The 11,820-nt window shown below is 39.9% G+C and overlaps 1 protein-coding gene across 1 annotated transcript; it reads right to left on the bottom strand.

The window, feature by feature from the left end:
• Positions 1-8,937: 8,937 nt before the first annotated feature.
• LOC119650143 (brachyurin-like) lies at positions 8,938-10,138 on the bottom strand. Its single transcript, XM_038052678.1, has 4 exons — positions 9,827-10,138; positions 9,576-9,751; positions 9,420-9,518; positions 8,938-9,357 (listed from the first exon to the last, which is right to left on the bottom strand). Exons 1-4 carry the CDS (start codon positions 10,093-10,095, stop codon positions 9,041-9,043), a joined length of 861 nt encoding a protein of 286 aa, XP_037908606.1. The 5' UTR covers positions 10,096-10,138; the 3' UTR covers positions 8,938-9,040.
• Positions 10,139-11,820: the final 1,682 nt, after the last annotated feature.

An 11,820-nucleotide genomic window follows, 5' to 3' on the forward strand; every position in this document is an offset into this window, starting at 1 on the left:
CACCAACGAGATTTGAGCCGCGACCTTCCGTACGACAGCCTTGTGCTGTAACCACTTAGTTATCCGGACATTCATAAAATAGATCATCATTTATAGGCCATTTGTTCGAGGCTTCGATATCAATGCTTTACAACAGTAAATTTTAATGTGCATTTGGTATATGAAGGACTCTCTTAAGTTCAACGTGCAGCAAGTTCACAGTTCCAACCTGTCTACAGAGTTTCGTGTCAATAGGTGTAACCGTTTCTGAAAAAAGTGCGTGTGGTAGACAGCCAGACGGACAAATAGGTAGACAGACTTGTGGGGAGTTGTCAGATCTATCACCAGGCGCGACTCCAGGTGGCGATAGGGGCACACCTATTCATATGTAAATATGTGCTTATTTACTTTCCTTTTTGGTAATGTATCGTACACGGAGATTCCAAAACAGGTCAAAGCTTATCCCGACTTAAAAGGTCTAGGAGGAATATCAGTAAAATACATAGGGGCCATTACACGTTTGTATTGGAAAAATCCACTCCACTCGAGGAGTCAAAGTCACAATAGGGGACCAATTACATGAGATCTATATCAAGTACAAGGATCCCGACGAAGTAACATCCAGAGGAGAAATTTACACTGCCTTAAAAGAGCAATTTAATCTAGAGGAACTGAATGGAGAATACACTGTGGGTCTTAGGTAGTCTATGGTAGTACTCAAATGGCCACAATGAAACTGGAGGCAGCGCAGAAGCTAATAGCGGCCGTAAAAATTCGAATCAGATGGATTAGCTGAGAGAGAAAATTTCATTAAAGAGATACTTCAAGTGCCTCATGTTTAGATACTTCGCAAAGGCATGTATCGATATCGATCGATCTGAGCATGGTAGAGAAATTTTTCATCTTATCGAAGATAACGACTGCCTATTGTAGGAGACGATCTTCTCCACGAAGGCTAAAAAGTTCCAAGAATGAAAGCAATCGCCATAGAATACTCGCTTCCGCAATGTCTACCAAATGCTGCTGTTGCTAAACCCTAAAGAGTCCAGTGAACAACAACAGCAATTATTCAGCTTTTAAATTTTTAAAACTTTGCATTTATGTATATTAGAATATTACCTTGAAATACTAAAGTACCATAGATGCAAATTCATCTTTTCTTGAAAGTTTTTATAACACTCTTCCCCAAATTATCACTGTTCCTATGACCTATAGGGTATTTATTATAACTTTTGCTTCACTCTATTTTCGCCCCGTTCGAGGCATGCGGTACCCTAGAAGATCGCGGAAGGCTTTAAATGCTAGGGAACTAATAAAAGTTGTAATCCTTCATCTTTTCTAGTTTAATTAATAAGTTGAGATTTGGAATTTTAGCCATTGAAGCTGCGTATGTGTCGCTAGTTGCTGAAAAGTGTAAAAACTAACGTAGATGCTGGAATTAAATGAAGCTGAAGATACTAAGCTTAGAACACCTGGAAACTAGTGGCGCCGTACATAAGTCTTGCCAAAAATTAACCATAATCATTGAATGGATTAAAATTTAATTTTCACTAAAGTGATGATTAAGGTTTTATAATCCTAAATTTTGATAACTGGCAAATTTATGCCTATCAACAAAACTTTCTGATTATCATTAATTCCCTGACTGAGAGAGGCTTTGTATGGAGGGGGTAAGAGGTGATCATCTAAAAATATTTAGTTGAAGCCATTTGATTTAAAAGATATTATCAGGGAACTTAACAAAGCGCGCTGATGCCTTATTGATAAACGAGAAGATTTATGGTACCCATGACCTTGACCTATCCGATCGGTTATTAAGAAAGCGGATAAATCTGCCATAACTACGTCAATTGTATTGTTAGTGGCCGCTACTATTAATTAGATATATTTTCTACTACATTATATTATGGACTACTTTGTGAACTGCCGATTATGAATTCATTGTTTTTCCTACTTTTCGAAAAACTCAGCTGTGACAGAAGAGAGCAATAGCAATGTGTGGGGGAACTACTTAACAATTTTGATTGATTGCTAATCAAACGTTATCTGTCCTTCGGATTAGGAGAAAGATATCGATCGCAAGCTGTAACCTCCGGCTGTCGTACATAGACGAGGATTGATTAGTGCAATGTACGCATATTCTTCGATAATACTGTAGAAAGCCGCTGAATGCTACCTTCTTCCAACTTATAAGGGAATTTTATAGGTATCAGTTGGATATTCTAGGACTGAAACGGAATTATTGTACTCTGACTATTTTCAATATACGTGCTTTATATACATATATGTATACTTTTATGTACGGAGGAAATCGGAAATATATGTACGATCAATTTATATACGTGCATTTATAAGTATAGTATTCTAGGCAATAGGCAATATTTGTCTTAGGGTGAGCATAATATCCACGTCTGTAATATGCACGTATTTCTTGTAGTTTGAAAAAAAATATGAAGAAATATCTTTGATTTTTTGCCGCACATAGGGAAACGCAAAATCTTTTATACCTGAAGCATCCAGCTTCTGGTTTTCCGACTTGTTTTATTATTAAGTGGTATTTACAGTGTTCTAACAACCCGATCGAAGATACAAAAGGGTCTTTGGAATAGATTGACTACACAGCGACAGAGCCGGCAACAAAAAATCAACCAACCAAGTTTGCCAATTTTCCCAAGGAACACCCGCGCTCTGTACAGATCAAAAGCTGTTAAGTAGCTAGTCGATACCCTGTTCGAATATGAACTTTAATAGAGATGCGTTGAACAGAAACCAGTTTCCTAGGGAACATCCACTAAATTATATATTATGGTGGCCAACCAGTAAATCATGTGCTCGGAGAAGGAGAGGAGGATAGAGATAGTTAGAGTCTGACGTTATCTGCTTTGAAAACATAAGCGAACGGCTATGCACTCTGAGTTTGTGGAGTATATTTCGGAAAATAGGGCTTCACTAATGTTCACCCCCTACAGAAGAGACTGTAGAATCGGAGAAGAATACATTCGACGGCGCATGGCTGCACAAGATATGATATCAAAATCATACTTTGAGATTTTCATTGCTAAATGAGGATGGAGCCCAAATTCAGACGACCCGCATCCACAACTTTCATAAAATTACTAAACGGACTGGGTATTATTCAATTAGCAATGTCACATGAAATGGTATTTGGAAGTACCTGGTTTTGGCGAAGGTGGTCCACAAAGAAGTGTTGGCCTCTCCAGATGAGACCACTTTCAACGAAAGTGACAGTGAGTTAATCCCCTCAGGATGGGAGTAACCACAGGTGTGAGTAAACACTGAAGCCACCCATGACATAATCCTCCGTAACACTTATAAGATGAAATCGATACTGCAATGACACAGTTAACAGAGGTCCGAAAGATGAAGTATCGACATATAATCGTCACAATCACGTAAAGAACATTAACATTGGTACGTTCACAAACATATTTGGCTTCAGTTCCAAAAAAAGTCAGAATGACTAGTTTAACGATGAATGTAAACTACCAACGGAGCGAAAGAATACTGCATACGGGCAATGTAATAATCACAAAGAACGTGGGCAGGCGCGAGGCGTACCACGAGTTCCACCGATTGGAGAAGCGACTTCATTGGCTGGAAAACAAAGCCTGTGAAAACCTGCAGCACCGTGAACTGTGAAATGTGCATTCCGCAACCGTACCAGACGGGGGAGTTTTACCAAAGAGTCAGCAGGATGAAGCCATATACATCGCTTTTTCTTCTTTTTCTTCAGCCTTTGTCCCGTTCACAAGCGGGGTCGGCTCGTCGTGATCGGCTTCGCCATTTGGCTCTATCGAATGCCTGATCTGGGTGCAATCTCGAGGCTTTCAAATCCCCATCCAGCGTATCAAGCCACCGTTGCTTAGGTCTGCCTTTTGGTCGTTTACCATCGACTTCGATGTTCAGATCAATCTTTGCAAGTGAATTCTCGTTTGCACGAATTGCGTGACCATACCATCGAAGACGCCTCTTTCGCAACTTTTCCACGATTGGTGGAACCCCATAACGATCGCGGATATCCTCATTTCGGATGTGATCTAAACGTGTGGCGCCACTAGTCCAACGAAGCATTTTCGTCTCCATTACCGCAAGACGCGTTCATTGTCTTTTATGGTCGGCCAACACTCAGGACCATAGAGAGCGAGTGGACGGACGACATTGCGGTAAATTTTAGATTTGAGACGTTCGTTGATACGTCGATCACAAAGGGCACCAGTTGTGGAACGCCACTTCATCCAGATTGCGTTCATGCGTGAAGCAATTTCATAACGCAGTTCTCCATTGGCTGATAGCGTTGACCCGAGGTATTTAAATCGCTCAGTTCTGGGCAGATCACTGCCGCTGATAGTAATTGTGCCTGTTTCATGGCGATCGGTCGTCAAAAATTCAGTTTTGTTTAAATTCAATCTGAGACCGTTTTGTATGAGGCGATCATTCCATTTTTGAACAAGTTGCTCGAGATTATTTTTACTATCAGATGCTAGGAAAACATCATTTGCATAAAGCAGTGTGTAGGGCGCTGGACGTTGGATATCCCGTGTGACGGTGTCCATAACAAGGACAAAGAGGAGTGGTGAGAGGGCACTTCCTTGATGAACTCCAACAGAGACACGAAGCGGTTTTGATACACCCGCCATACTTCGAACTTTACTTTTCGGATCGTGGTAGAGCAATTGAACCCAGCGCACGAGTTCTTCTGGCACTAAGTGTTGTCGTAAAGCATACCAGATGAGTTCGTGTGGTACACGGTTAAACGCTTTCTTTAGATCCAGAAAGGCAATGTAAAGAGGGTGATACTTCTCACGGTGTTTCTCCATGAGTAACCGCACAGCGTGTATTGCGTCAGTAGTTCGCAGTTCTTGACAAATCCGGCTTGATTCACGGTTATTTTGAACGATTTCGCGAATACGGTTGTCAAGAATACGTTCAAAAATCTTCATGGTATGGGAAAATAACCGGATCGGACGGTAATTTGAACATTCTGCTGGATTACCTTTCTTTTTCCATATTGGAACAGTGGTACTTTCTTGCCAGTCAGATGGTGTTCTTCCTTCCTGAATAACACGGTTAAAGAATTCACTGAGCCACAGTGTTGGGTCCCAGTGAATTCTTTAACCGGGTTATTCAGGAAGGAAGAACACCATCTGACTGGCAAGAAAGTACCACTGTTCCAATATGGAAAAAGAAAGGTGGCCCAGCAGAATGTTCAAATTACCATATACATCGCTTAAGAATTATATGTAGCTAGAAGCCAAAAAAATACAACTGAACTGGCTAAATGTAGAAGTGTCTAATTACACCAAATGGTTCACCAACTTATTGTCTTGGTTTGGGACAGCAAATTTATGTTAGAGGACTGGCAATGAGGCACCTTCTCCTGCATGAACCAATTGTAAAGGTGCTACGTTGCTGCATATGATAGCACACTTAGGAAAATGCGTAATTAGTCTACATTACGGCGAAATTTATGAGCGATGCCATAAACGTCTCGTTGTAGACAAAATCCGGCCCAATTGGTTGCAGTGGGAGGGCAATATCCATGGTAGAAAAAGAAGGCGTGTCACACCCTGCCTCAAATAGAGTGATGGCCTAAGCCCGGACGCCAGACAGCTTTTACAAATATAGCGGACTAAGACCGGATGCAGGTTGTTGTACCGTTGATGATCATGATAATGCACTTCAGAATTTTCTCTTTGGTTTCCAGTATGGTAATTTGCCCTAGGATTCCTAGTTCGCTGCCAAAGCGTTATCTAGTTCCAGAATTGCCATGCAGACAGGCTACGATGTTTCCCCATGAGTAACCGGGGAACATAGTTCTCTTAAAATCCAGTTTGGTTTACGAACTTAAAAATGTTCATAGTATATGTTAATTGGTAGCACAACTAAAGGAAATCTAGGATGCCACCTTTTCAATGCTTTTGAAATTCACTTGGTATTTGCCAGGTTTTGCTCAGTGTCAGAGTGTACGTGTTTGGGTTTCACGGCCGTCAATGCAGCATCAGCAACTAACGCTCATGGATATCACAAGTTCCAATAGAAAATTTAGTTAAGCAGAGCAACTAAGGGAGAGCTCTGGTTTATATATCCTTCAAATGGTTCTAGATACATCGTTCATTCTAGATAGCTTCGTCAATATAATGTCCTCTGCTGTTCTCCCCCTTTTCTTAATATTAGTAGGCAGACTCAACCGCCCGCTTCCTTAATCGAACTCTGACTGACATCGAAAAACAATTTTCCCTGTCAAAAATTGTTGCACTTGCACAAATTAACCATTCTATTCTTTGCGATACTAAAGTAAGTAGGGGAAACCGCAAGCTTCATCGCTCATCCCTATGAAAGGTTTTCTTTGTTTCTTGTGTGAGTATATTTGAGTGCAGAACTGTCCCAAAAATAAAGTAATATACCAAAAATTAAGAAAAGAGCTAGGTATTGTTCCTTATACTGTAAATATTTTTACTTTCCTTCCGCATACAATTGTTTCAAAGACCACATGCCTCCCTCCCTCAGCGCTAGCACCTAATTTAGGTTCTTAATTTTCTTAATTTATATATTAACTGTAATAAAAAAAAAAACGTCGACATTAATTTTAACTTAATATACTATCACTAACTTAATTTGAGCAGATATTGATATGGAGAGTATTTTGAGGCTGGGACACTGAATAGAGGCAGCTTCATGATTTTTTCCAGATTTTTCGGTTGGTTAGTTTCTGAAAATGGGTCCGTTCAAGAAATCATCACTTTCGACCCCCCGCACTCTCCGCCTTTCCAAAGAATGTCAAAACTAAGATTGCATCGAAAAGTACAAATCAAGACCATTTGATACCCAACAAGACTATATTTGGTGAAAAAAAAATGTACACCCATCTTTTGTATGTATGGGGACCTCCCTTTAATCTCAACATAGAAAGATATAACTCAGTGCATGTCTGAGCGTTCCCACTTTCCACCTTTTCACCGAATTTCGTGTCCATCGGTACAGCCATTTCTGAAAAAATTGCGAGTGACAGACAGACAGACATTGAACCGATTTTCCAGAAATTGTTTCACAAACAAAACCTTAACCTTGGTTGAAGTTTGAAATGACAATGAGCGCATGCGTGACCAAAATAATTAAATTTATAATTTTGCTATTGATGATGCAGCGTTACAAAGCTGCATCAGCGGTTAATTGAACTCAGATACTTTTGAATTGGATGCATTGTACTTTATTTGGCATGTGTAGGAAATAGGAATTAAATTATGTTGAATGTGCGGAACGTGTAGTATTTGGATTCTTTGTTACTTTTGGCTATTCGCTCCACCTGAACCCTGCACCCCCAGCTAAAATCAAAGGGGAGTTTCAGCGAGGAACAAGACTCGCAGCCTTCTTAACGAGGCTGCCGTAAGTCGAAGCGGACGCGTCGCGTACCTCTCGCCTTGGTCGCGTTTTTTTGCTGGACGAAGAGTTTTAGTCGAGCCAAGGAGACCCGTTAGGCCCTGCTTGACGACGTTGAGGTTATAATAATGTCGGCCTCGTTCGAGGGCTTCGAAACAGCCCTCATAAGGTGGCTGCAGCGGCTTTGAAGGAGCGTCCGTCCTAAATAGGGCGTGCGTATAAGGTTCGAGATCCCTCGGCACGTTTTTCGCGTGGTTGGCGGGTGAGGGCGGCTTACTCCTATTGAGACAAAATTTGGTAAAAAGGTGGGACCTGTGAATCTCACCGCATGCAGTGAGTAACGTAGTTGAGTTTAAGGGAGGAATCTCCATGCATGCAAAAGCGGGGTGTAAAAATGTTTTTCACCGAATATAGTCATGTGGGATACCAAACGAAAAGTCTCCATTGGTATTGGTTAGAAAGAGGAGGAGTGCAGGGGTTCGGAAAGCGTGAAAAAACCCCAAAAATTACAAAAAAGAAAATTAAAATGCTACCAAAAATTTACCTTTAGCATTTTAATAATCCTTGTTTGCGACCATGATATATTCCGCACGTCAATATGGAGCATACTTTTTTCTTTAAGATGACTAGAGGGCCCTCTAGCGCTGCTTTTAAGCTGCCAGTTCAAGCAGTTGGTCACTGTATTATTTTTCTTTACATTGCTTTGCATTCTACTCTGTTGTTTATACTTGTCTCAAATTTAATGTTAAAATTAAACGTCGTTGCCGTATTGTCTCTCGGGACCAGTATGTCGAGATACCACCTGTAAAGAATGTTGAATTTTCTAGAGTTTAGTAATCTTCCGGACCTTTTTTTCCTATGTGACACCTCCTGAAGGAATCTTCATGAATGGGTTCATTTCTGTTGCGAAAATCAATTCCGATTTATCCGCGATCCCAGCCTCTATTCTAGGTTTCTGAGCGATGGTATTTTTCCGGGAGAGACCTTTCCAGCATCTGTCCCAAGCACAAACTACAACGCGATCTATTTAGTACGTTCGTTTTAGGGCGCGCAAAACTCGCTTTTCCTTTGGTCGGTTTGTTATCTCAATAAGCACCCCGCGTGGAATCAATTTAGTTCGAGGGCTGTTGATGTTATTCACCATAGGCTTTCACGGTTTACCGCGGGGTTTAAGAATTACGATTGGTTTAAAGATCTTTCAATTCATATCTTTTCTGTGTGCTGCAAGAAGTAACGAGCTTTTGATTTCCATCATTTCCATTTCCTTTCAGCACACTGTATGGTTTGCAGCCAATTTTTCAAATTCCAGTACTTTGTAAATGACCTTCTTTCCTACAAGAGTTTCGGTATTTCTGTAGGTTACAACTCTGATTTTTTTAGGTTATATTTATTCTCATGGTATGACCAGGGACGCACATCTAACCTGGTTTGCGTTTGCATTTTTTCCTTTATTTATATTTTCTAGTCCAAGTGTTAAATAAGAAACCAAGTAAATTTCCCCAATATTTTTAGAAGGTAGAAGAAGTTTTCAACTTTGCCAAGCTCATTTAAATTACTAACTTCGTAGGTAAAAGTGTATATTTCCAGTTAAAAATCTAAAATCATGTCAAAGCCTATTATAAATAAATACGCAGCTGGGTCTTTTATTCTAACAATATGAAAATTAAAGGCTGATTTGGATGTCACTGTGTTGTGCAATCCAGTCGAGGAAATACGACACTCGTACAAAAACTGATGGCCAGCATTTGACACATCCTCGCGAGCTAACGAATGATGACAGTCCAAGCAGTGTACGCTTTTCTCCTCGTTGAATTACGACAGGGCCACCAGAATCTCCATTGCAAATGCCCTGACCGTATGCGGTCTCAGTACAGATATTCGAAGATAGTATGTACTGTCCGAAGTAATATCTGCAAACGCTTTCCGGTTGAACGAAGACCTCGGCATATCGGAGAACTGGTGAAATTGTGCTTCCAGGCTCTGTAGAAGACAAACATTTAATATTTCCGGAAGGAAGTACTCTGACAATTTCTAGTACGAACCATCATTAGTGCGTCCCCAACCTGACGCAATTACTGATCTGCCAGAAAAATCTTGGGCGGCATCGGAATATGAAGGTAAATCAACAGGTTTGATTTGCTCTGCAGGAAGATTTCCCTTTAAAATGACACATCTGAATTAAATTCAAAATTTCATACCAGAGATATTGACAGTTTGAGGCAATTTTAGGATGGCTATATCGTTCCTGATGTCAGTGGCATTGTACGCAGCATGCACGACAATGTTACTTGCGTTAACACGAAGGTTGAGGCGACCTTCTTCTTCGAGGTTTCTAATTTCTTTCGCTCCCAAATAGACATCAATGTAATCGGCCCTGAAAAAAGAGTTTTTATTAGTTTGCTTTTGCAAGTTGTACCCAAATTTCATTGTTAATAAGTTCATTACGTACCCTTTTGCACAATGGGCTGCTGTGAGAACATATTTGTCGGAAATCAGAACGCCACCACACCAACTTCCAGAGCCGGATTTATTCATCAACAGACCAGCTTGGTAAGGAAAGTCGTTAAACGTAGCATTTTTGCCACCGATAATCCGACTTGTAAGCAAGGACGGTTCCACGGGCATGAAGGAAATATCTTCAAGATCATCAAAAAGATCGAAAGCGGAGGCCGAAGCCAAAACTGCCAGAGAAATGACTATTATGTGAAAGCTTCGCATTTTCACTAGTTCTACTACTAACGGACAAATAAAGCTGCAAATATGTCGAAAGTGAGTCTTATATAGTCTCAGAGAACTCCACTATATCAGGAGATAAGAGTTATCGTGTCGAACTGCCCTAAGCCTTGATCTTATTGATAACAATTTCTTAATTACATTAGAAGAGATGTTTCGAAAAAATCTTTAAATGGAAAGATTAGCTTTTTTCGTGATGATAATTATTGTGAGGTGGAAATGCCCATATTTATGAACAACGTTAATAATTTCCTAGAAAAACTAGGGGGATTACAGATAGCACGTTTTGACAGTTTTGAGTATCTTAAGTGGTTAAAGGATTATGTTTTTTTAATTAATGTTATGAAGAAGTGCCTGCCGGATATGACGGATCGGGTTTTGTGTTTTGTATTTTGTGTTTAAATAAAGGAAGTTAGATTAAAACGTCGCTTTCTTTCCAAGAAAATAGGAATATATTTTACCGGTCAACATACTCACTTCTGTATCAGATGATTACATCAAGAGCTGTGCTACAATTCTTCATCACTAGAGTAATATTGGCAATGACATGAAACGAATATAGGTCCATAGATCCTGAAGATGCTTTCAAACATGATATCTTAAAAACGCTACCGAAAATCTTCCTAAAATCAATAATATAAAACTATAAAAATAAATGTTGTGATAGTATGATTTGTGAAATTAATGCGGAAAATCAGCAACTGGAATCAGCTCATCATTTTTAAGCTAATGACGAGTCCATTTCTCAGGTGTCTTTCCATGCATTCTCTTTGAATATTATCTAACCGACTGCATTTTTCATTACGAAGTGATTCCCAAAAACAAAAACAAAACCACATTCAACCCTTGACGCTTCTGCGTAGTGGGGAGTCACTAACAAAAGACTGGTAAATTGGATTTTCATTTTGAGTTAAGACAATTCCATAAATTATAGGTTATTCGCCATAATAACTCTAATTTATTATAATTTTGTGATGCTATTCTTACACAGGAAATTTAGTTGCTCTTCCCGGGTTTCGACGCTGAAGCCAATGCAAATTCACTGAAAACTTTGTCAAAGTGGTTTGGAAATTTTCAGACAGGACATTCTTCATTGAAGGGCACATCGGGTGCAGGTCGTCCAATATCTTCCACTAATGAGAGGAAGAGAGGCCCTAGTGATAGATAAAATTGACAAAGATTGGCCACAGAAATAGTTACTAATAAATAGGACTCGAATGACATAGCTTTATTACAAATATTTGATCTTCACCTGGAATACACGGAAAAATTTACCCGATAGGTTCCTCGCATTTTGAATGACGCTCGAAACATTTCCTTGCGAAATTTTAAAAAGCAGGTTTAACTTCTTCGTTCCAAGTGACGAAGCTTGATTCCAATGTACAATCGCGAAACCAAACAGTAGTCCAGAAAGCGTCAATCGGGCCATGAAGACAAGGCAACAAAGTGATAATGTCAATTTATTTCACCAGGTCCAAAAGTGCAGCTGCTATTCATCATGCACGACGAATCAGAATTCGAACCGGAGTAGCTGAAACTATATCCCTCACTATTTCTATATTATCGGCCAACCCTCCTATTATCCATAGGGAGTTTATATTAACCCTCTCCAAAGGTATACACAACGATGAAATTTCCACCGACTAATATAAATAAATTCCTTATTGGTGTACCAAGTGGTTTCGCTTCAATGCCACGAAAGTAGCCTAC

The sequence above is a fragment of the Hermetia illucens genome, chromosome 2, assembly GCF_905115235.1.
Source record: "Hermetia illucens chromosome 2, iHerIll2.2.curated.20191125, whole genome shotgun sequence".
Taxonomy (NCBI): domain Eukaryota; kingdom Metazoa; phylum Arthropoda; class Insecta; order Diptera; family Stratiomyidae; genus Hermetia; species Hermetia illucens.

Bases quoted from the DNA above. Each gene is read 5' to 3' on its own strand.
- LOC119650143 (XM_038052678.1), bottom strand. From the start codon at position 10,095: ATGCGAAGCTTTCACATAATAGTCATTTCTCTGGCAGTTTTGGCTTCG. The intron at 9,752-9,826 runs GTACGTAATGAA...CTCTTTTTTCAG, and splicing joins GCAGCCCATTGTGCAAAAGG to GGCCGATTACATTGATGTCT. The intron at 9,519-9,575 runs GTATGAAATTTT...ATCTTCCTGCAG, and splicing joins TCAAACTGTCAATATCTCTG to AGCAAATCAAACCTGTTGAT.